Genomic DNA, 24,102 nt, shown 5'->3' on the forward strand with positions numbered 1-24,102 from the left:
TGACTCTGCCGAGTGTATTGAAAGGAACAGTAAAAGATTTTGTCACCAAAGTAATTGACAGAAAAAACACGTTATCAACTAGAAAAAGTTGGGACATATGCTAAAGAGTAGCTCATATTGGATGAGCATATATACTTAGCAATCTGTTCTCACGTCATTATGTTGCAGAACTGTGGTGCTTGACCAATTCTTCCAACACACTGCTGCTCCTGTTGAAACACCATTGCTCCGCGCACTGATTAGCAGTGAGGCATGCTGATCGAACACATCTGGGATGGGAATGCGCCAGTTGTGATAGTACAGTCTAACTACCATATATACTCGACTGGAAGGAAATGTGTTGCGAGAAGAAAACTAATCGAACACGCTTATTTCGAACATACCGTGCACCGACAATGCTCTTAGCAGCGCGCCAAATCACGCGGTGGCGCCTCCGACTGGCATTGATCCGACACCGCCATAGAGCAAAAGCTCAGGAGAGACCCCTCAATGCCGCGCGTGAAGGAACGGGGGAAAAAAAAAGAACCCGCGGCGGAAATTTCCTTCTCTCTCAAATTGCAAGGTCGCCGTTTCTGCATCGCGCCGGAACAAGCGTGTACGTGCCGACTAGAGTGTTCTAGACAACCTTATTCTAGCACACACTAGTGCCGACGTCTCAGCCACGTGGATAAAATGGTAGTGAACCCTTCTCCTCTATTTTCTAGTCACATGTTGACCTTGCACGCTGCGGCAGCAGCGCAGAGGGAAGCAGCGGCGGAGGCACAGTCGGGCCAACGAAACTGCCACGCCCGCAAACGCTCGCTTCCCGATAACGGCAGAAAACGAAACTTCAGGGGGCGGCTAAAATAAGCTGGCGCCAGCACGGCGGCGGGTGCGCACGGAGTCAAAGGTGAGAGAGCTACGAGGGAGTTGAGAGGGAGGGCGAGGGGAGCTACCGAAACGGCGGAGTTGACGCGGCCAAATCCGCTTCCCTGCCGCCCTGCTCCCTCACCTTCGACGGTCTCCGCGCGCACCCGTGTGCCGGCGCCGCCCGCTCGCTCCCTGAAGCTTCGTTTTCTGTCGTTATCGGGAAGCGACCGTTAGCCGGCGTGGGCAGTTTCGTGGCCCGCGCTTGCTATGCGCCGTGATATTTCATGACTAGCACCATTCGTGCATCGTGCTATGGTGCACGAATACTTCAAAAATACGTCCTTTTAATTCGAACAAATTTTCGGGCCCCTTCGAGTTCGAATTATCGAGATTCGACAGTAGTTTTAATTGTGTTTCGATGATACGAATCTCGGCTAATACGAATATTTTTCGTGACCCCGTGAGATTCGTATCATCGAGCTTTTACTGTACTAGCTACGACTGTGGGTATTACCTGTATTCGTACGGGTAAATCAGGACTTCACGAACTGCTGCACACACTCATGTGCATAGTTGTGAATAATGTGAATGTTCATGGTTGTGTCTACTTCTGTGTTCTCTGGCTTTGCTGGGCTAATCCACTTTCTTTTAAAAGCTAGGCAACGAAAAGGTAACACAGAAGATGAAATGCGAGCTGGGCTACCAGAAATGCACAAAATGTGCAAACTTCTGCACAGGTTTATCTGTATAGTGCCCTACAGAGGGGGCTGCTTCAGTTCTATATGTGTGTTCTGCACTCTTCGGTTAGTTTTGGTTTGTCGTCGGTGCTTTTGTTTGAGAGCCAGGTCGTGTAAACGCAACGCCGCCGAAATGGAGGCACAACTCCTGAAGGCTGTTTTTTTTTTTTTTTTTTCCCTTCAGGGGCAGACAACAACAACTCCGGCGAGGTTCCCGACGAAGGTGACAGTGACGACGAGGATTTCTCAATACCAACGGAGGAGAACAAGGATGCCATATTGCAGCTGCTGTCCAAACTCAAGCTTGGCATGGACCTCACAAAGGCACGTACGCCATCGAACACCATCACAAGGCTTGGTCATTGGGCCACATGTGCAGTTTCCGTCGGATTACACTGGAACATTGGTAGCACGTAGATGGAAAGAATGCAGGAAAAGTGCATACAAGTGTTAGTGCATGCTAATTAGCATCACTGATAGCTGTGGCTTGTGTTGAACTCAATTGCATCTGCATCAGAAGGATACACCTAAAGTGGGAGCATGACATAGCAGCAAAACTGCAACACAATTCATGAGCATCTGTGTAATTTGAAGGCATGGTTGCTCCCACTGATCAGTCTTGAGGTTAAATACTGAACCATCTTCAAAGGGTAGTGCAAACGCTTGTGCAGGTCAAGAAACGTATACAGAATGACCGGACTATGGCGCTGTCGTTCTGTCTCTCTTCTCCGTCCTGTGTAGGTTTTTGCTCTACCCTTCAAACATGAATTAGTATTAGCTTTACTGTTCTCCTTTAAGTACTGACATTCTTGCCTAAGAAGCAGGGAATGAAGACAAGAGAGGCAAAATAGCAAAAAAAAAAAAAAAAAAGGTGGTGGTGGGGGCATGCTGCTTATCGTAATCTGGAACACGTGATGCGTCTACAAGTGGTAGGAAACGAGAGTGGACCTGCAGGAGGACATGTTGTTGCATCAGCTTTGTCGGACCGCTTCTTCAACCTCGCCTTCACCGGGAAGAAAAACTAGTTTGTCAACCGCGAATTAAAAACTCTCAGAGATGCACAAACAGAGGCACGACACATTGTATCTGTGTGTTTTTTCTTTGTGATTGTGTCTTCAGGCTGCATTATGCCGTTAAAAGAGTACACTAGTTTATGCAGTTTTTTTTTCATCGAGATATGATTGTTATCTGAAGGAAAGGTGATCTTTTTTTTCACATTGCTCTTGCGAATGCCCTGTGATTTTTCTCTTGGTTACTGTGTTTGTCTGCATGGTCTTTTTATTGCTTTACAAAGCCACTGTGACCAATTTTTTTTTATTTGCAGTGCCTTACTGAGTGTCACTGCTGCTTTGTAATGCATGTGGAGCCTTGTGAAATTGCGTATGTGGATAACTCACTGTGTAGCATAGTTCACACCATGGTAGATTTGTTCCATGTTAACGTTGCAGCATGCAAACATGCACAACTTTAGTGCTGCCCAAAGTGTTTATCATAAGCTTTCATAAAGGAAGATGTGTGAAGTTTGAAATGGCTGACTGAAATTTTGCTATTATGTCACTTTTTCTCTGGACATGCAGGTGGCGCTTCCAAGCTATGTTCTGGAGCCTAGATCGCTTCTCGAAGTGTACGCTGACTTCATGAGCTACCCTGATATGTTTCTGAGGTGAGCTGAAGATCTTTGCCACCATGTGTAATGTGTTATCCGTCATGTTCAGTTGACATGAACGATGCGGTCACGTTTCATTCTCGTACAAGATGTGCCTACTTGCCGTTGGGTGGTTCTTTTGCTTGGTACTTGTAGCAATTTTTGAAGCTGTGTCAATAACTGGCATGTCAACTAGGCCGGGGCTGAATGTAATCCACAGTCATGTTTGTCACTTTTGTCATTCTTCTGTGTCTATTTCACTTTGGACACAAGTTTGCCCACTAAACAGGTATATTCTTTGGGAAATCCTTGCTCTAAGTCAAGATTGGGGGGGAGCAGACGCTTTTTGGTAACAATGTTTCTCTTGAGCAGTGTTTTGCAATTTTTTCTCTTTGCTTGTTCTCCTGGTAATTGTAGAAGCTTGCTGACTTTCAGGGTATCAGTTCCCGGTGTTTGCGCTGAATGTGTGTGAATAATGCTTGTGCATGCAACATACTTACTCAGGATAGCTGACGGTGAAACACCAGAGGAGAGGCTGGTCATGGTTACAGAATGGCTGCTCTGTTCACTCTATGCAACACGCAAGGTAGGTTGATTACGACGATCACGATAATGTAGCATAAGCTCTTTGAACTGGGCAATCACATAAATAAAACTTTTAAATTGCAGTGTTGCCAGTTCTCGCTTACTTATTGCTATATTGGTTGCATTAAGGGAACCTCAACTCCAAAAACTTTAACTATACCATGCTGCCACTGTTTCGCTACTGTTGAAATTCATAGGAATTACTTTGGTAGGTCCATAAAGGGCAAACTGCTCTTCGACATGATGTGCATCGCATGGGTCTTTATCCTAGCCGGCAGCCAGACTCCCTGAAGTAACAGGACTTCACATGAAGCAAGAGCCGTGAAGTTATAGGACGTCACGGATCACATTTTCACTCTTTGTGAACTTCATGTGGGTGACAGGACCTTGGTATCATGTGTAGCAAACTTTTTTACGCTGAAGGGCAAACCAACATTTAAAAAAAAGAGGTCTATAAATTTGTTAGTAATATGACATTCTTTATAAAGTCATGTTCTATAGTATAAGAATAGGATTCCCTGTACCACGCTAATTCTCACTCTAGAGCATACGCTATTTACAACAACTTGATTTACAGACTGTTAGTCTAAGGTATATTACATCCCAATTTACTGGTGTGGAGTGTGAGGGCTTTAGATAATCACCAATCATATTTGAGCTGCTTTCTGAATTTAGCACTTGGCAACCCCGTTTGTGGATACAAGAACTGCAGCCGCATTTTGCAATGATCCACTTCGTTTTTCATTTTTCTTCTCATCATCCATTGTGCTGTCTGGTGAATCTAAGCAGCAACACTGTCGTGGTGGTGTCTGAGCCAGTTATGAAAAGTAAAAAAGAATGGAAGATGAAAGGGATTGTTAACAAAATACAGGCCCCTGGTTCCTTTATCGTTTCACATGTTACCAGAGATTAGAGTTCGCCAATGTTTTGCAGAGTCGATCAGCCAGAAAGCCTTACAACCCCGTGCTCGGCGAGATGTTCCACTGCTCGTGGCAAGTGGCTGGCACCGGCGAGGTCGGGACGCAGGTCACATTTGTCGCGGAGCAGGTCTCCCATCACCCTCCGGGTATGTAAGGCCACATGGGACTTTGTTTTAGAATTGTCATCTTGCAAGGATGTTTGTACCACAAGTTAAGGAAAGGGCAGCATGGTGAACTGCGCAGACAATGGCACAAGAGATACAGTTAAACCTCGATCTGACGAAGTAGGTAAAACCTGAAATTTGCTTCGTTATATTGAAATATGACCTTTCATGCAAGTAAGTCAGCTGCTGATGGATTTTTCTTATGCGGAATAGACCGTAAATTTTCCGAATTGTTGGGCAATGGGAAAAAGTGAACTTGAATAAGGAAAAAAATTATTTTGTTGAAGTTGAGAGTTGGCGGCTAAAGATACGGTTTCATGCCGTGTCGACGATATCTTCACAACTGCGGTACAAAGCGAAGCCAGCCACGCTTTTGCATCCACTCCGCTCCCATGGCTGATAGGCTGATAGCATCGCTTACAGTGGGACGATGCTACCACGAAAAATGCTGGCAGCGGGGAGTGAATGCCTAGTCTGCCTCTCGATTTAATGCATCTCTGAAACTCTAGATTACGCAACCTCCAGTACTAAACACAATGGAAGACGGCGCACATGATGCGACACCGTCTCTGCTTGCCCACTCTTTGCACTCACAGCAGATTACCTCTAAAACAGGGCGCACGGTCTAAGTATGCACTCAGCCGCGCTGTCAGCCTTGTGCCGCCACGGCCTCGCTAGAAAAGGATAACGCGTGCCAACCGGCCCCCACTGCCATTGCACACGCTTGTCTGCGTTACTGCGAGCTCACTCCCCTCCCTACCTTTCTTCTTTCCCCCACTGAAAGACGGCGCTCATCAAGCAACCATCCCTCTCGGCTCACCCTCGCATGCTTTCACTCGCACCCAAAGCACACACCGCGTGGGGCATGCTAACATCTGATCGCACTTGGACTTTATACGGAACATGATGCTGCTCCGCTTTGGCAGTTGCTCTTGGTCGCGCGGCATGTGATTTGAGAGGTGCGATTTCAAGCAGCCACTTGTAATTCAACGATTTGACCACATGCGTCTGTGGGAGTTTCCATTTATTAGGCAGTTGTAGTAGGGCATCTGCAACAGCTCTGCATATGCAGGCAGCCCTCAGAGGCAGAAGTACGCATATGCATTACACAGAAGCATGCCCGGTGTCTTGCGTGTGTGTGCAGCTTTCCAGGAGCTGCGTAGCGTCAGCTGCAGCCGCTGCGGGCATTGCAGGATATTCCTGCATGCCCATGAGAGCGTATTTTCCAAGATGGCTCTGAACAAAAGAAGGTCCCCGCGTTGGCTACAGCTGTTTCTGAAGCTGGCGTATGGTGACACTGAGCAGCATGCAACCAGCTTCCGTGTGTGCCACTGAGCAATCCACCTCTCAGTTTTTGTATCTGGCCGACTATTGCTGCTTCGTGGGCACATACTACGTTCGCTACGTATGCATGCTCGTGCGTACCGCGTCCGTGGGTGGTTGCGGACGCGAAACTGTAACTAGAATTGTCTTGGTATTCCTTTGCAGTGGCAGTGAAATTTAGTTATATTGAAATTGTGTATAAACACACTTCACTGTACTGAAGTTCTAAATACATGGTGTTCTATGTACAAGAAGTTATAAAGAGTTCAGTACATTGTTACATTGAGAATTTTATTATATTGAAGTTCGTTATATCGAGGTTTAGTTTACAAATCAAGGAGGACGTGTACAAATGGGACTCTTGTTCTGTCGTCTGCGCTGTTTGCTATGTGGGACATAAACCAACTAGTCCAGCTTAGAACTCTTGTGAAGAAGAGTTCAGTATGAGAACTTATGCACTGGCACTTCAAAGTAATTTTTCTGAGTAAGGTGAAGTAAAAAGGAAGATAAACAAAGGCAAGTGCTAATCCTCACTTGTTGTTGAACCAGCTTATACCTGTAAATATGTAAGACAAAACAAAAAACGTGAATGTAGAAAGTGAAAGTGCCTGCAGATATGTCACATCACATGTCCCTGCAAATAACTACTTTTAACAGTTGCCATGTTTTCAGCTAAAACAGCTCACAAAAGTCGTGCCACAAAGCAAAGTTCCAGAAACAAATTTATTTTTTGGTTCAGTTATTGTGACTTTTGCAGCCTCTTTTTGGAAAAGTCTGATATTGTTTCAACAAACAGCTTTACAGCAATTCAGTGCTCCCTTTCTGCACTGTCACTGTTGCAACTTAAAGTGAAGTGCACTCTGAGCTTGTGCTTAATTTTCTCATGCGGTTAACAGACTAAAAATATGACACACTTCTAAATTGCTCAGTTATGACAAGCTCTCTCATCGCCATAGAGGGTCACTCACTTCTGTCTCCAGGACCAGTCATGCCTCAATAATCTGAAGATTATTCATGCCATGTTCATCACATAAATGTGACTTTTCACACTTTTATTTATTTTGCACGATAATCAAGCAGCATAGCAGCATGCATTATTACTTACAGCTAGACTTCAGTTTCACGGGACAAGACCCGCATAATTGCCCACACAGTAACAACCCCTTCTCATCAGTATTGCTGCTTACACATGCCTGTATAGACTCACTGGCAGTTGTGCTGTGTTAGTTTGGGGTAACAAACACTCAGGCTGGAGTAAGAGTATGAACCACTTACTTAAATCATATTCATCCCAATTTAAAAAATTACCTCTTCAATCCACATTGTTGACACTACTTGTTAGCACGTGGCGCCCTCTCTTTGCTAACCTCGTGACCAATCAGGACCAGCAGGACATCGACTCCAAGATTGTCAGTTCAGTGCAGGGAATGATACTTTGTAGGAGCTATTCCAATTGAGGGAGAAACGTGCCAACTTCAAATGGTTTTTTACATACCAAGTCATCCCTTGGCACTCACAAAAAAAAAAAAAAAAAAAAAAAAAGGTTTCTGAGGATTTTCATTTATTGCTCTAGCTAGACTCGCTGTTTGCCTTCCTACCTCATGCAGTAGCTCAGCAGGATGTTGCTGGTTCAGTTCTTGGCCGCTGTGGCCACATTTTGGTGGAAGATGAATGCAAAAAACAGTTGTGCACCTTGCTTTGAGTGTTGGTTAAATAACCACAGGAGCTCTCCTCTGCGGCGTTTGTCATAGCCCCTGTGTCGTTTTGAGAATCGCTCAATCAATCAATGATTAACTGGTTGGTTGATTGACTAATTAATTGACTGATTAATTTATTAGATGCTTGATTGATTGATTAATTGAGTGACCAGTTGATGAAGTGTTACTCAACAAATTGGTCTGTCAATCAATTAACTAATCGATCAACTGTTAATCACTTGATCTGTCAACCAGTTGATCTATCGATCTATTGATCAGTTAAATAAACATCCAGTTAATCAACTGATTGGTGAACCAGTTACTCGATCAATCAGCCAATGTTTATTTTTAGCGTAAACATTGATGATGGTAGTTTATGAGCTTTCCTGTCAAATTTGCAGTGAGTGCCTTCTACGTGGAGTGCCTGGAGAAGCAGATATGTCTTCAAGCATCACTCAGCATCAAGTCTAACCTCATGGGAAACTACGTTGGGCTGCAGTTTATGGGGGAAGGTAAGCACTTAGCGTGAAAGCCTCCATGTTCCCAGCTTTTTGATATGTTGAATTCATAAGTCCCGAGATCAATGTTACAGTGAACTCACCTCTTTTATTTCCTGGTCATTTTCTGCTGACAGAGAAGCTATAGGCTGTCAGCGATGAGCATTCTACCGCAGCGCTATTTCGACAGCTTTTATTGGTATAGCTAGCTATGACAGTGTGTTTTGCAGCAAACGGGAGGCAATGAAAAGTTGCTTTCGGAAAGGAATTCAGAGATATAAAGTAGGTGTATACGCAGCTGGCAGTGGGGGTCACACATTGTCAGCTGATTAATAAATGACTGTCACTGCGTGAAATGGAGCAAGCAATAAAGAGCTTAGAAAAGTTAAAATGTATTATAAAGTTATAATAGAGTTATTATAGTTATTATAGAGTAAGGAGGCTTGTCAAGTTTAAGGGAAGTCATCAGTTATCAACTGTTCAGAGCATTCAATTTCAAAGGATTTTGTAAGGCTGTCGAATCTTATTTCGCCTCTGTTCATCTCAGCTTGTTTTCACTGCCCGTGTCCCGTGATAACAGGATCACAGGCATCTGTGCAAACCTTGCCGATGCAGTCCATCATTGTTGTTGATTGTGTGGATGTTGCAAATAAAGGTCTTGCTGTCGTTTCAGTGGAGCTGCGTCTGTTGAGTTCGGGTGAGGCATACAGCATCGGACTGCCCACCATGTATTGGCGGTCCCTGTTCAGCGAGCCATACATCGAGCTTGGTGGGAGAGTAACAGTCGCGTGCGGTGATGCCGTTGCACCCATCACATTCCACACAAAGGCAAGCAATGGCCACCTGTTGGCGCCCTCCGTTGTCGTTATCATTGTCATCGTCTTCATTATCAGTCTATATGTATGTCCACTGCAGGACGAAAATCTCGGCCCTTAGATCGAGCTCTAGTGACCTTGTCTTTCAACGATTAGTTTGATTGTATGCCTGTTAATTTTAATTTCCTAATCTCATCAGTCTACCTAATCCTTTGCTGCCCTCTACTGTGCAATACGCAGTGGATTGGCCATTGTGTATTGGGCTTTGACAATTTAAAATGATCATACTGGCAAATCAGTTCTGCAGAAACCCATAAGGTGGTGCAATACAAGCAAAATTATTTGCTTGTTTTTTCTCCAGATAAGTCGCTCTGCAGAATTTAAATCTGAAATTAAAAAATGTAACCCTGTGGGGATGCTTTAAAAAAAAAAAGTGACCTTCATTGGGTTAGAGAGAGTTCAATGATTAAGGATCTGTGTTCTTTTTCTTTTTTCTTTTTCTTTCTTCAGCCATTCTACGGAGGCAAGCTTCACTGTGTTTCTGGTGAAGTCAAGTCCGCCACAGGAGAGACGGTGTGCAAGATTTCGGGGGAGTGGGACACAAGGTTGGAGCTGCAGTATGCAGATGTGAGTTTTTTTTTGCATCCACTTGCCTGAACAAGAAGCACCTCTTTTTGAGAGTCTTGAGCATCTCATCAACAATACATTTTTGAAGTTGTCTAATTTTATACCACATTTTCTTCTGTATGGGTTTCCCTTGTAGCGTTACGCTTATTAGGTGGACTCTGCTGGTCTTGCAGGGACGCTCCAAAGAGTGGAAGATCCCTGAGCTGAAGCGCCAGCCGAAGCGTTGTCGACCCATTGATGCCCAGGACAACTTTGAGTCCCGGCGCCTCTGGCAGCCTGTCACGCAAGCTTTGCGCTCCGGAAATGCAGTGCTGGCATCGCATCACAAATGCAAGGTGAGGTGAAGGGAATGGGTAGCTTTACGTAAACGTGGATGAAAATGAAAGTGATACACACCAAGATGGATAGTTGGATGAGTTGTCTGGGGTAAGGATGAAAAGGTATATAAAAACAAGTTGAAAGTTGTCATGTAAAGCACTTAAACGCTTTCATTGCCTGTGTTACCTGCGTTGTGTAGCAGCACTTTTGCCAGACATCAAATGGCTATGACGGCACACAGGCAGGCAGGCAAACAGAGATGGAACGACCTGTTGACTATTTATTAAGCAAACTTGTGGCCTCTAAACTAAGATACACCTTGGTGGTAGTGATAGCGACAAGTGGGGTCAGTTGTTATCAAATTAAATGATGGCCACTTGTGTCTGGCTGCGTTTATACGTGTGTCATTGAGTCTTCTCGATTCGCTCACGGTGACGAGGTAAATTCTAGAAAGTGCGCCTACAAACTGTAATACATGATGAGCCTGCCTTTCTGGAACGTGCTGCTACAATCAAAGATGATGCATGTTTTTTTTTTTATTATTCATTTATTCATGATACCTCCAAGGTCCCAGAACGGGACATTACATGAGGGGTGGGCACGTAGAAAAATGACGGGACAGGTTAGGTGGCATGACTTGAAAGATGGCCTTCAATATCAGTTTTGAAACGGGAAATGTCGGTGATGAGGGCGATGCCAGAAGGAAGGGCTGCCATTCTCGGGCTGTGTGCAGAAAAAAAGAACGCTGATACGTGGTGGAATGGGCGCGTGGTAGATACACAGCATTGGGATGCGTATGGCGGGAGAAACGATGCGCTGGGATCATGATTTGGTTACCTGTGGGCAGCGAATGAAAGAACCTAAAAAATATTGTGAACACATTCTAGCACAACAGCAGAAACGTGATACAGTCGAACCCACTTAGAATAGTATTCAAGTGCCAGGAAAACCCTATTATTATAACCGATAATTGTTATAACTGGGTTGCGTGAAGAAAGCAGAGGGGACAAACATTTGAACATTTTATTTAGACAGAAAAAAAGCAGAGTTGAACCCACTTGTAGCATTACCGGTTTTAACAATACTCGAATGTAACAATGAGCAGGTGCCCCACCCTGTTTGTGTGTGTTCACCGCTCAGTACAGTAAAAGCTCGATGATACGATCACGGCGCGGATGATACGAATTTTTCTGTGGTCCCGGCCGAGTTGCAATAACCGATTTTCAGCCTGCGTCGGTTGATTAGAACAAGTCACGCGCTTTCTCTCCTCTTTTGGTACTTGGGCGCAAGTGCCATGCTTTTTACGTACAGAAAACTCTTTAATTTAGCTACAGTCGAATCTCGTTAATTCGAACACGCTTATTCGAACATAATGTTATAAAATTGTTTTTGAAGAATTTCTGCAGCGTGTACGTGCCGACTAGAGTGTTCTAGACAACCGTATTCTAGCAACACTAGTGCCGACGTTGATAAAATGGCAGTGTCCTCTATTTCTAGTCACACCTTGAAGCAGCGCAAGGGAAAGCGGTGGAGGCACAGTTTACCGCACTTGATAACAGCGAAATTACGGGCTGGCGCCAGCACGGCGGCGGGCGCGCACGGAGATGTTCGAAGTAAACCGCTCAGTACACTGTTCCCATGCCGCGTTATTGGCTAAAGCAATTAAATCTGGCTACTGGGTGTCTGTGCCAAAGGAAAAGGACCGCGAAATCCAGGTATAGAAAGCTGCTTCGCCATCCTCAATTTTGTGCCGCGCACCCCTTTGTGCTGCACACCCTGCACCTTAGCTGCCCCTCTCAGGTCTCCAGCCAACAGTAATAAAAGGTCCCAACAGATGGCGCGAGAGCAGGGAGAACGCGGGAAATTTGAATCGAATTCAGCAAAACCTCCATTGCATCCATCATGGGAGGAGTGAGAGGGGAGGGGAAGAGCGTGAGGGGTGGGAGGGGGGAGAAGAGAGGGTGTTACGTATCAGGGGCGGCAGAAGACAATCGTCTTTCGGCGTCATTTGCTGCAAAGCAAGCAGATATGCGGCCAATTCTTCTTTTCTTTTTTTCGAGGCGATGCGACGAAGGTACGCCTTGCGGAGGGTGCGCGTGGCACAGAGGCGTGGGTGCAACATAGGGCCTGTCTCTCTCTCTTTTAAATGCATAAGCATTTCTATACCTACCCAACGAGAAAGTCCATTCATCCGTAAGGTAAGACGATCGCTTTCAAGATAGGGCCCGCAGCAGCGAGGCAATTCGCCTCCGAACTAAGCGGCGAGAACACAGCGCTCATGAAGCTATCAGCACTCGGCGCACTCGGTTCCCATCACAGATCGCTTTCAAGATGGGGCCCGTGTGGCCGCGCCAGAGGCAGCCGCCGCCGAAGTATTGTTGATCACGATTGATAATGGTTCGCATCGAGAGGAGGCAGCGTCATCAACCCCGTCTACGTATGCAGTCTACTAAACGTGACACTGTTCGATTACGTCACATATTACAACACACATAGGCCAGTGCTTATCTTCCACAAAGCAGTGCCATCATCGAAATGCACCATCATATAACATGAGTGAAAATTGCTATTACTTACCTCTTCTTCGTCATCTCATGCTTGTCTTGGTTAACATTTCGGTGTTGCAACCGCGCTTCTCCGTTTCAGGTTTTTTTTCGCGGCGTTTCTCGCAATTTTACCAAACACAGCAGCATACGGCGACGAAACAGCAGGTGATTAGTAGCAAATGCTTACGCATAATTTAGATAACTCCCACAGGGGATTCTGCGTGTCATTTTTTTTTCCAGCCAATGCGATGAAGGCGTGCTTGCAGGGTAGTGGGGTGGGGTGCGCAGACCGATGGCGGGTGTGACAAAGAAGCTCCGTTTTTTTTTTTTTTTCACAAGGGTTTTTCTTTCTTGTTTTTTTTTACTTTTGGAGCGCACAGATTTAATTATTATAACCGGTAATGCCGCATGGGGAGCATTTTAGTAAGCGGTTTATTTTACCATAGAACACATAGAAAGTCGACAGTGCATTGGCTGCTCATTGTTATATCCAAGTATTGAAACCTGTAATGCTGTAAGTGGGTTCGACTGTAACAAAGCCGCATAGCAAACACTTTTGCAACTAGTGTGGCAGTATCATATACTTTTTTCCTGTGGAGAAAGGCTTATATTGGACAGACAAGGCATTATTTGAATGAATAGGTTATGAAAACAACAATTTGAGATATGCTTTGCTCGCACCTGTCTGCCCATTCATGGTTGTGTGGCTGCAAGCCTTTTTTTTTTTTTTTAGTGCACGCATGTGATAACAAGACAAAAAAAAAAAAAAACATCAGAAGGCACACAAGATCATGGAGGCATTCCATGTCTGGAAAAGCATTGATGTTATCATATCAATCTCTTCTGTTTCCTCTTTATGTGTTCACAATATATTTGCTTAAAAATATTTTACATTAATTTTGTGCACTTGGACACCGGCATTTTGGATTTATTCTCTGTTCTCTTTAACTTTACTCACTGGCCCATACGAAATCGACCAATTTGCTCGTGGTTTCTTTTACATGCTGCCAAAAGTTGAATTCTGCCTTATTCTAAAGGCACCGCCATGCTGTGCATGATAGCTGCACATTTATTTTTGGTCATAATTGTCAATCTTTGGCACATTTGAAAGTAAATTAAGCTTCTAAAGGTTACGTGTCACCAAAATCGGCCTCCATTGTGTAATGCACTTCCCAAATCGAACAATGCAGAATGTGGATTTTGGACAAGTTGGCTATATAATTGTTAAATTCCCCCAGCAAAACAACAAATTCTGCTGTGTTGCCCGATTTTCCTTCTGAGAACTAGGCTGTCTTTATTATCATTATCGTCTGGCTATTTTATGTCCACTGCAGGTCGAAGGCCTCTCCCATTAATCTCCAATGTCTTATGGCAGCTGACATCATCCTATGCCTGCTGGTTTTTAACAAGGCCTTAAAGGCCTACTGGAACGAAATTTTGGGCTGCATAAAAGCCTAGTTTCGGGTAGTGCAGGTATATAGCAGCCTTCATGCAAAATTTTATGTTTGAACTACGAATGGTTGCATCATGAAAGTCTTACATAAGTTGATGTCTTTCATGATTTCTGACATTAGCATGACCCCTGACATTAGGCGCCACCAGCGGCGTGCTGAAAAAATCTCGGAGGCAATGTGCTGGGACTTGCGTCATATCTGCTAACTACTGGATACATGCGTCTCTGCCTAGGTGCTGTTAAATACAAAAGGCCGCTAAAAATAAAATTAGACAGTAACCAGCCCTGAAGGTTTGCCGGGATTGCTTCAGTAGTATATACTCATTTGTAGCCAATTTAGCCTAAGTGAACTTTCGTTGCAGTTGTCCTTTAAGCTTAGCCATTCTCTGTAGTGCACGCTGCTTTGATTATTATGTTCTAGTAATGTCCAATGCTAATATTTCATTTTCCCCCGCGGTTAGTTGCTTTGCTAAGTGTCGTCCTTCTACGTGCAAGAAGCACGAGTTCCTACAACGTCAAAAATATGTCTCAAAGTACTTCTTTAAAAACATTCTTTAGGATGCTCTGTAGGATTTGCACAAGCCTCCCTTGTTTTTTCTTTTCTGTCTTTGTGCAACAGATTGAAGAAAGATTGCAAGAGCAGTCGGGAGGAAAAGGTGACCCTGAGCAAGGAGAGACGGCACAGCAGACACATGATGGCAAGGTAAACTTCGCCGGTTTTTAATTAGAGTGTATGAGGCAGCTAGGGCATCAGAACTGCTGCGATGTCAACAAAAGCCTGTCACTTCCGTGATGCATTGTATGTCACCTCAGGGGATATTGAAAGCATTGTCAAAGGATGTGGATCGAAAATGTGACCACACCTGATGATTCAATGCAGGATTTGCAGAAATAGTATTGAGTGTAATGTAACTATGAATGCATAACTCAGGGGTGAGCTTTTTCATGTGTGATAAATTAAAGCTTGCATTATTACAATCATGACCTGACCAAATCCTGTTGGTCGCAAGGGTGATGTTTGGTAGCAAGGTTGGCATTTGGGCAAGTTGGTGCAGTTCCACGATAAAGTGAAGGTAGTGCGAAACAGCACGAATAGCGACTAAGCGCTTGTGGTATCCATTCCACATCCCTGTCGTTTCGCACTACCTCATGGACCAAATGCTGCCTACAGGAATAATCACTGGCATATAAAAAAGTACCAGAGGTGCATTCAGGACTCGTAACAGAGCACTTACATTACCCCAGTTCCACAGAGCCCTTTCGATTGCAATCGAGCCCGATGATGACTCTACTTGTTCTGATGAAACGTGTTTTTGAGACATCAAATTGGTAGCCATAAATTTTGTTAGAAATTTTTCTCAATATCTTACTGTATAGTAGGGTATTTGTGTGTATACTGTTGTTGCAAGCATAGCATTTTTGAGCCAAATTATTGCTTGCAAAAATTTGTGCTGTATTCATTAAGTTTTCAATCATTTCCTGCTACTGGAGACTGCAATAAAAAATTTTAAAAATTATCACGCGGATGTGGTCTGTGGAAATTTTCACCTTTATAGGGTTAAATGTACCGTTCTCTCTCTCTCTGTTGTTTTTTTCAGCTCTTCCGGCTTGAAGGAAGCGTTTGGAAGTACAAGTACCCCTTGGGCAAGCCAAGCTAGTCTACACAGAACCTGTGAATGAGAGGTACTAACGGGTCCAGCACAAGTGCTGAAGAATGACCGAGAAGTAGCAGCAGCATCGTGTATGTGGAAACAGCAGCACTTGACGCCACAAAAATGCTTTCTTGAGGCGAAGCACCCAAATCCCTGCACAGAGCAGCAGTGCTGTCCCTTTGCAAGAATCAAGCTTGGCTACCAGCTTGTGGAGGATGCTGCTGTTGTGTTTTCGGAGTCGTTCCGGCAGCCTGTGTCACGAGTAGAGATGATGTTAGCCATTCCTTTGTGTAAAAAAAAAAAAAAAAAAAAAAATGTCGCCGTCATTTCTCCTGAACTACGTGTCAGGTATGTTGTACAGTAATAACAGAGGAAAATGCAAGTGTCGTAATATGATTATGTATTTTGGAACTGAATTTTTTATTTAAGAAAATGAATCAATAAAACCAAGAATTTTTCACCTCAGAAGCTCTGCATATTTTGTTTTTCGTGCACAATATAACAAAACAATAAACACCGGGCAACTTACACTCTTCAACTAAAATGATTTGCAGCTTCTGTTGCAGCTGATCGGCACATGTAATTCTTAATTTTTAAGCATTATATGGCAGGTGGAGAAGTTGCAGTGGTGATTAGCGTGGAACTGTGTTGCTGTATGCATTTGAGCTGTACATCTGAGACGTATGTCAGCTTTGACTATGTACTAGGGATAATGTTACAGTTTACCTGGAAACATGTAAACATGGTTCCAGGTATACTGTAACCCTTAGTACCACTCCTCTTGTATGCAGGATACGGTGCGTTTCGGTGCGGCTCAGTTAGCTCAGTACCGAGTGTGTGCTTGCTCCTTCATTCTGCGAAGGCGGTGGCGCAGCGGGCGGCAGTGCAGTGCAGCTGTGAAGTTAACTTTCCCTCAAAGGGATGTTTTTTTTTTTTTTGCGCACGTGACCAGATTTGGCGAATAGAGGCGCGAGCGGCGCGTTCAATCGCGTAATTCATTTTCCAGGGCAGCTGGGCCCTCGACTGTGGCGCCGCCGCTCGGGAGAACTTGAAACACGGCGGCGCCTCGGATCTGGGCACTTTTGCTCCCTAAGGATCGCCTTTGCCTAGGTACCACGACGGATACGCCACTAGGTCCGTTCGCCCCTAGCTACGCTGGCTGCACGGCTGCACAACTTGAAACACAGCCGCGATGAAGACGCGCCTGCTGCATTTGTTGCGCTGCCGTGCTCTACAGTCGTGAAACGTGTTTTCTCTGTCGCGATGGGGGCATATGAAAACTCTATAATCGCAATGTGGTGAGTAAAACGGTTCAAATTAACGACGCGGTATCAGTATTTCTGATTCACTTTGGTGCCGAAGCATCGCTTGTCTCGCGGGAAATTTGCACGCTGTGAAAGTATATTGTGAATCTACCACTGGGAATTTCGCGTATAAATGCATTTCGAGATTCTGCGTTTACGAAGCAACCTGGCAGTAACTATAGCATTTCTGCGTGACACGCAGAATAGGATAAACACACACGCTCAGTGAAGCTACTGAGCTGTCGAAGTGACGAAGCGCTTGTACATAATAAGCTGTCGCATTTGATTGGGTGCGACCTTTGTTTAGGCTAGATATGCCTAAAGCAACCTCGCTTTTCTAAAGAAATGACTAGTTACAAATTTATGACATATGATATACACCATGCAGTTACGGGTATATTTTTGACTATACAAAAATACATTTGATTCATGACAAATAAGCAACTGCTCACTGAAAGCGAAGCTGAAGGAAGATGTGGACACAAGTGCCGAGTTTCAACTGGAAAATTTGTTGAATGAACGAGGTAATATAGACTTAAACTGCTCATGCGCCTGCAAGGCAGTGAACAACTCATGACAAGTATTCGTGGTTAGATCGCTGATTCATGTTTTCAATGTCTGTTATTCAATTATTGTTTTTTACAGACAATTTATAGACCTGGGTTTTATGCTTACTTTTGCTTTGCAGTCTGAGTTTGGCGCACGCCCAAAAGACACGTTTTTTATTTGTTGCTTCTGTTATTAGCTTCTCGAACATGGCAGGCCCCAAGCTATTTTCATTCTTAACACTGCTGGCATTTTCATTTTCTTATTTATGCTGCACCAATAACGGATCCAATAAAAAGTATTAACAAATTAACAATCTAAAGCTGCGCCCACCTCGGCTATCAACGATCGGTGTTCTGGTGCTGCACAATCTCGCTAACACAATCAGTTAGTCAGCCTTCAGTAGCCCTCCAAGAAAAAGAAGTTTCCTTTTTAGACCACGTTAATCATTGATAGCCGGTCAGCACGCTTAGTAGAAAATTGCTGAAAATTGAAAAAAAAAAAAATATCAGAACCATTGAAATGATTCGACATTGCTTTAAGCAATTGAGTGCATTTCTCACAGCTCCAGACAGTATGCAAGTTTCACTAAAATTTTATGTCATCCTTGAGTGGCTGATTCATGTTTTCAATGTCTGTTATTCAATTATTGTTTTTTACAGACAATTTATAGACCTGGGTTTTATGCTTACTTTTGCTTTGCAGTCTGAGTTTGGCTCACGCCCAAAAAACACGTTTTTTATTTGTTGCTTCTGTTATTAGCTTCTCGAACATGGCAGGCCCCAAGCTATTTTCATTCTTAACACTGCTGGCATTTTCATTTTCTTATTTATGCTGCACCAATAACGGATCCAATAAAAAGTATAGTCGATGCAAACAAATAAATTTTGCTACGAAGCTTGTTCTTTCATGAGAAAACATCTTTTTGTCCTCCACAAAACAACCTGTAACTGCATGGTAACGGGCAGCACAAACAACGAGTACTAAAAAGAACCACACAGGACGAGTGCTGAAGTTCAACTAAATTTTGTCCACAGAAAACTTTTTTTAAATACAAACAAGATTCTGTAAGCCAAGCTATCATACGACATGACAACAGAAAAAGGAAAAACAATACAAACGACAAAGATATCAATGACTTAAAAGCATAAGAAAACTTATATGTTGATACCAGGTATGAATCGTGACACACTAGTTCGGAATCACTTGTAAAATCTTGCACATGTGCCTAGCTCTTTTCTAACACGGCTACTTCACTTTGTAAAAGTGATACCGACGCCCGGGTGATGCACGCACTTCTTTTCTTTGTGTGGTATGCTTCAAGCAGCTGACGCGCCCTCCGATTTTTGTGTTGGAGAAGCACTTCAGCCTCACTAAGTGTTGGTGCACAATCTCAACTTTTGCAGTGCAAGGCCAAGTGGGAATGCACTACATCTGTACATCTCCCAGTTCGGCCTGTGTATATTGGACCGCGGGAAATTGGTAGACAGTATACCACCCCACTTTTACAAGGCACAGTATGCATGTGGTGCTTGACTTAGCAAGTGCCTTGTTCGGTAGCACTGGGTGCGGGCACGTGCTCTTACTGCTGAGCAAGTTGTTCCAAGTTTGCAGATTGACAAAAACACTGCTTCCATGTTATAATTGCTGGAAACATTCTCCAATCGATGTTACTCATTGCTGCTGCCCGTTACCATGAATCAACACAACTCTCCCAGTTTTCCATTCTTTCGAATTCATTTCTAGTACAAAGGGCACTTTTCCATGTGTTTGTGCTGCCCACTGCCATGAATCAACACCAATTCGCCCAATTTTCCATAACTGCATGCTGTATCATATATGATACAGCAATTAATGCTTGCCTGAAAGAACCAGCCAAATGTATTTCTCGATTGAAACATCACAGTAGGCTAATAAAGAGTTAATAAATATGTTTATATATCTTGTGTGTCGATTTCAAGTGTACAGATCGTGCAAATAACCTGTGTATTTACAAACTTCTTGTACATTGTGTGACAAGATGCCAGTATACATTATATATTCAAGCAAAAATACCTTATTTCCAGTGCAAAAGTCGCTGTGTACTATTTGATTGCTAAAGAGAACCGAGATTCATAACTCTCTGCTTTCTTTTAGTGAGTGAAATAAGTTAAACTTACTGTATAACATTGTTTGCCGTCATACAGAGCATACCAAAATTAACTGTAACTGTCAATTACTTTGCTCTGGGTGAAAGTTTTGTTTATATGTATACCAAAACCATTCCTGAATGTCTTGAACAGTTTATTTCTACATAAAATGATCGTAATCACCTTGAGCAGCTTTCATGTGTTTATGAAAGCAGCCCAAGAAAAATTTTCATGCAATTCAAATCTCGTGAAGAAATATTGGTTTGCACGTCGTATTGCCTACACTTTTTATGCTTTCTGTTGCAGTGCGGCTTCATCTGGAATGCGACTCTTCCTTTCGGGTGTGGCTTCATGGCAGTGCAACCTCTATTGCAGGAAAGCCACGCTTAATCCTCTTTTGTGCATTTGAGTTACAAAAGATGGGGGGGAGGGGGATTCTCACTGCACTTTTTGGCAGCGCATCAAAGACTTTTATTTGGAATTGTGCGAATAATTAAATTTTCAAATTGAATACGAATATTCTGAAAAAAGAACTAGCTTTGAATGTCGATTTGAATATAGAATACTCAGGTAATGCCTTCTATTAAGCTTAGCGCTTTATTGTTGTTAGTGCAAGGAGAGCAGATGTGACAAATACATTGATATTAGGTGACAACAGGCATCTGCATTCGCCAGAGCACTGAAATGTTTACGTTGTGCATTTTTTTGCTTGCATTTTTTCACTATCGAAGATGTGTTGGTCTGGGCACTATATTTTTGCATCCGCTGCTCTGCTGCTGTAGTGTCGCATGTGTTGCAGAGGAGTACCTTGACTGCAGATGTTGACAATCCAACGTCTTCCATGCATTCGTAGTGAGCAGGAATGGTAGCTATGTCGGTTGATGAAAAGCATGCTCGTGGAGCAGGGTCTTCGGCACTCTCCATCGTGGCATAATGCAGTCTCTCAAATGATGAAGCGGAGTGAGGCTCTTCACTATTCATAGCATATTATATGGCTTCAGCGCTCGCTTCCTATGGTGGAAAAAAAATCTACCTACTGAAGTCAATGCTGCGGAATTTCGAGCTGTAGTTGTGATCTAAATCTGCACTATCAATTTCCATTTGTGCAGCTTCTGGTAGGAGCTGATATCCATAGCCTGGTCACAGGAAGCTAATGGGGGGTGCAATGCCAGTGGGTTAGCCATAGAATCACAGTCGCAACTTGGTCAGTTTATGCTGATAAAAGTAGTCTATCAAAGCGTCTATTTTCAGAAGAGAAAATACAGGTCAGAGTTCGAATTTTTAAGTTTCGCGCCTGAACTTCACCGCCACTACATCACGGGATTAAACGTACCTTGTCATATTTGAGCCTTTCTGGCTCAGGAAAATATTTTAAAACTTGCTAAGTTCATCCTTGGGCTCTTTTTTATTACAATGCAGTCAATCCTCACCGATAAAAAAATGAGTGCTGACACCACAGCCACCCGAAGTGAACAGATGTGCTGTCGGCATGCTCTGAAGCACATACCGAATTGACGCAGTGAAGTGCACCCATCACCCTCTGCCCAACCCTCCCAAATTGCAGCGCACTTGGAAGACCAGCAGCCACGATTCAACTTTTGAGAGCAACTCGCGGCACCTCTGAACCGCCGCGCCTCATCGCTGTGAAATGTACAGACTCCCACAACCCCAACCAGTCATCTTCAATTGTGCAGGTGCGTGCATTGGCTACCTGTGCTGTGATTGGGGTTGACAGTGGTCACTGGGTCGGCACAACAGCTTGAAGAACCGACAATAAAAATCTCAAACAGGGCTTACGCTGGCGCAAGGTGTAGTTCTAGCACGGCCGATCGACACCTTTGTCACCACCGAGATGGCACCCCGATACCAAACTTGCATTGATGGATGGACCTCCTGGGCGCCTCGAAAGCCTGTGAGTCTGCCCCAAGCAGTACAATTAATCCTCCGACCTTATTGGCCTGATTCTATTCAATATCGCCCTGCACACACTTCATTGAGCGCTAAGCAATGTGGCCCGACTCACCATTACTGAAGCAAAGGCACTTCCCGGGGAGATTGACAACCTGAAGAACCTGGCATTCCTAACTTGCATAACGTTCAAAGTATCCCAAAAAATTTAGCCCCACAGCAAGTATTCACCTTAACGACAACCACAGTACCGTGCAAATTTATGAAGCCTCGACGCACAATGCATGTTACGGGGTTGTTCATAACATAGAACCTGGCACCAAGACAGAACTCATGCGAAAGCTCGAGGTGCCTAAGTTCAAAATCCTAATTGCCCGCATAATGGGCCGAACAGCAGTCGCAATCCTCACCTTCGGAGGATCATCTTTGGCAGTGGAATATACCGCTGCTACCCGCACCACCCTCGCGAGCAGTTGTGCACTACATGCTTCGGCACACGCCATTACGCCAATGTCTGCCCAGAGTCCAACAGGCCCCACTGCAGAAACTGCGCACAGATCACCCATCTGGCGCAAGAACATGAGTGCATGTCATGCTGTCCTAATTGCAATAGGGACCATCCAGCTGATGACCCGGATTGCAAAGTTCGTCGTACCACGGACAAGGCAGTGTGGCAGGCCGTGTACCTGAAGGAACTGCAGCTCGGGGAGGAGGAGGAGCGGAGCGCTGCCCAGGATAACCCAAGAAGGTCACCATCGAGAACCCTTCCACCAGCCAGAGCAGAAGCAAGAGCCGAAGCAAGTCCCAAATTGAGCCCCGAATGAAAGTACAGCACATCAGCTAACCGCAGATCACGCTCTCAATCTAAACAGAATCAACAGAAGGTCAGTCAGCCACTCTGCACTCCTTCCCACCCCTCCACCCTTTCCAATGCATGTGAAAAAAGAACTACAGATAGCTAAAATGTCAAGGGCCACATTAATGAAATCCATGCGTGGGATTTCTTAAGCTTGTCAAAATCAACCGCACTCAACACTGACAGAAGAGGACATCGTCCACGCACGCATGACACCCCTCCGACAAACGACACAGAGCAAACAAATTGATACGTTCCCTCCCGACCACACGCCATCGGTATCGACGCAGGCCCTTCTGAAAAGCTCAAGTGGGACGCGGCGGCATTTGGCTACCTCGAAGCGGCGGCATTCTTGACGATGGTGTCGACAGTAGAGACGTCGTTATAGACGAGCAAGTTGAAGGCGTCGTCCGCGATGCCTTTCAGGATATGGCCCACCTTGTCAACCTCGGTCATGTGCTCGTCGGCTTTCCGGCAAAGCGCGAGCACTTCCTGTATGTAGGCGACATACGATTCTGTCGACGACTGGACATGGGTAGCAAGCTCCTTTCGCGCAGCCTGTTGGCGACCTGACGGGTTGCCAAAGAGGTCGCGAAGCCTCTCTTTGAAAGTGTCCCAGCTGGATATCTCAACCTCATTGGTGCGAAACCAGACAAGAGGTGTCCCGTCCAGATAATATATCACATTGGCAAGCATGATGGTAGGGTCCCAGTGGTGGCTTCGGCTAACACGCTCATACATGCTGAGCCAGTCGTCGACGTCAACGCCATTTTGGGCGGAGAATGTCCCAGGATCACGGAGACTAGGAACCGTAACGTACGTTGTGGTAGGCGCCGCAGGTGTAGGTGGCGACGGGGTGTTTCCATCGGAAGCCATGGCTGAGAAGACGACGGTGCGGCCGCTTCGGAGCTCCGTGGCGAGGACGGGGAACGTTCCACCTCCACCACGATGTTACGCGAAGAACGAGTCGGTAAGACGGGCAACTATGTTACAGGATGTATTTACAACAGCGGTTGCAGCGCTGACCGGTTAGGTTCACAGCGCGAGCCCAGCTCGTTCTTCCTCTTCTTTTCTCGAGTGATGGCGCCCGCGTGCCTCGGTCAAACAATCAAATACACACGCGTGTAGCAATATAATGAGCCCACCACCTTGTTTGCAGAATCAATGCAAATCTTTGCAAAGAGCTCAAAGCAGATCAGAAGTGGAAGTGCGAAATGAAAAGGCAAGCAGAAATTGAAGTAATTGTAAAATCGTTCTTCGAAACTTGGTCCCTCCTGTAGAGAACTGTGCTCCCCGACAGCCAACCTCTCGTGCCTCACCTTATCCCATTCCACGACCCGCTGCTTTCTAACCATCTTGGCAAACAAGATCGTGTCGACCATGATGCACAAGAGAGTATGGTCGCTCATGAGCATGTCATGCGCATTGTACCATGAAGCTGACAATGGCCCTTTGCTCAGGGTGAGGTCGGTTGTGGTGTCCCTCTCAATCGAGTTGCTGTGTATTGTTGGGAATGGGGGTGTTTATACAT

At 44.7% G+C, this 24,102-nt stretch overlaps 1 protein-coding gene across 5 annotated transcripts in view; it reads left to right on the top strand.

Annotated features, from left to right (window-relative positions):
* Positions 1-24,102, top strand: part of LOC119433339 (oxysterol-binding protein-related protein 11) — a 48,125-nt gene that overhangs the window by 17,000 nt on the left and 7,023 nt on the right. For 3 of the 5 annotated variants that reach the window (XM_049659231.1, XM_037700492.2, XM_037700495.2), the window contains exons 12-21: positions 1,771-1,910; positions 3,164-3,249; positions 3,736-3,817; positions 4,750-4,882; positions 8,322-8,432; positions 9,091-9,245; positions 9,743-9,859; positions 10,033-10,194; positions 14,796-14,879; positions 15,775-16,156. In XM_049659231.1, the coding sequence (XP_049515188.1) occupies positions 1,771-1,910; positions 3,164-3,249; positions 3,736-3,817; positions 4,750-4,882; positions 8,322-8,432; positions 9,091-9,245; positions 9,743-9,859; positions 10,033-10,194; positions 14,796-14,879; positions 15,775-15,834 (1,130 nt within the window). In that variant the 3' untranslated portion in view covers positions 15,835-16,156. Of the gene's footprint in view, positions 1-1,770; positions 1,911-3,163; positions 3,250-3,735; positions 3,818-4,749; positions 4,883-8,321; positions 8,433-9,090; positions 9,246-9,742; positions 9,860-10,032; positions 10,195-14,795; positions 14,880-15,774; positions 16,157-24,102 lie in introns of those variants that run through there. The other 2 variants (XM_049659230.1, XM_049659229.1) reach the window with 2 other exon arrangements.

Source organism: Dermacentor silvarum, chromosome 11 (assembly GCF_013339745.2).
Source record: "Dermacentor silvarum isolate Dsil-2018 chromosome 11, BIME_Dsil_1.4, whole genome shotgun sequence".
NCBI classification, from domain to species: Eukaryota; Metazoa; Arthropoda; class Arachnida; order Ixodida; family Ixodidae; genus Dermacentor; species Dermacentor silvarum.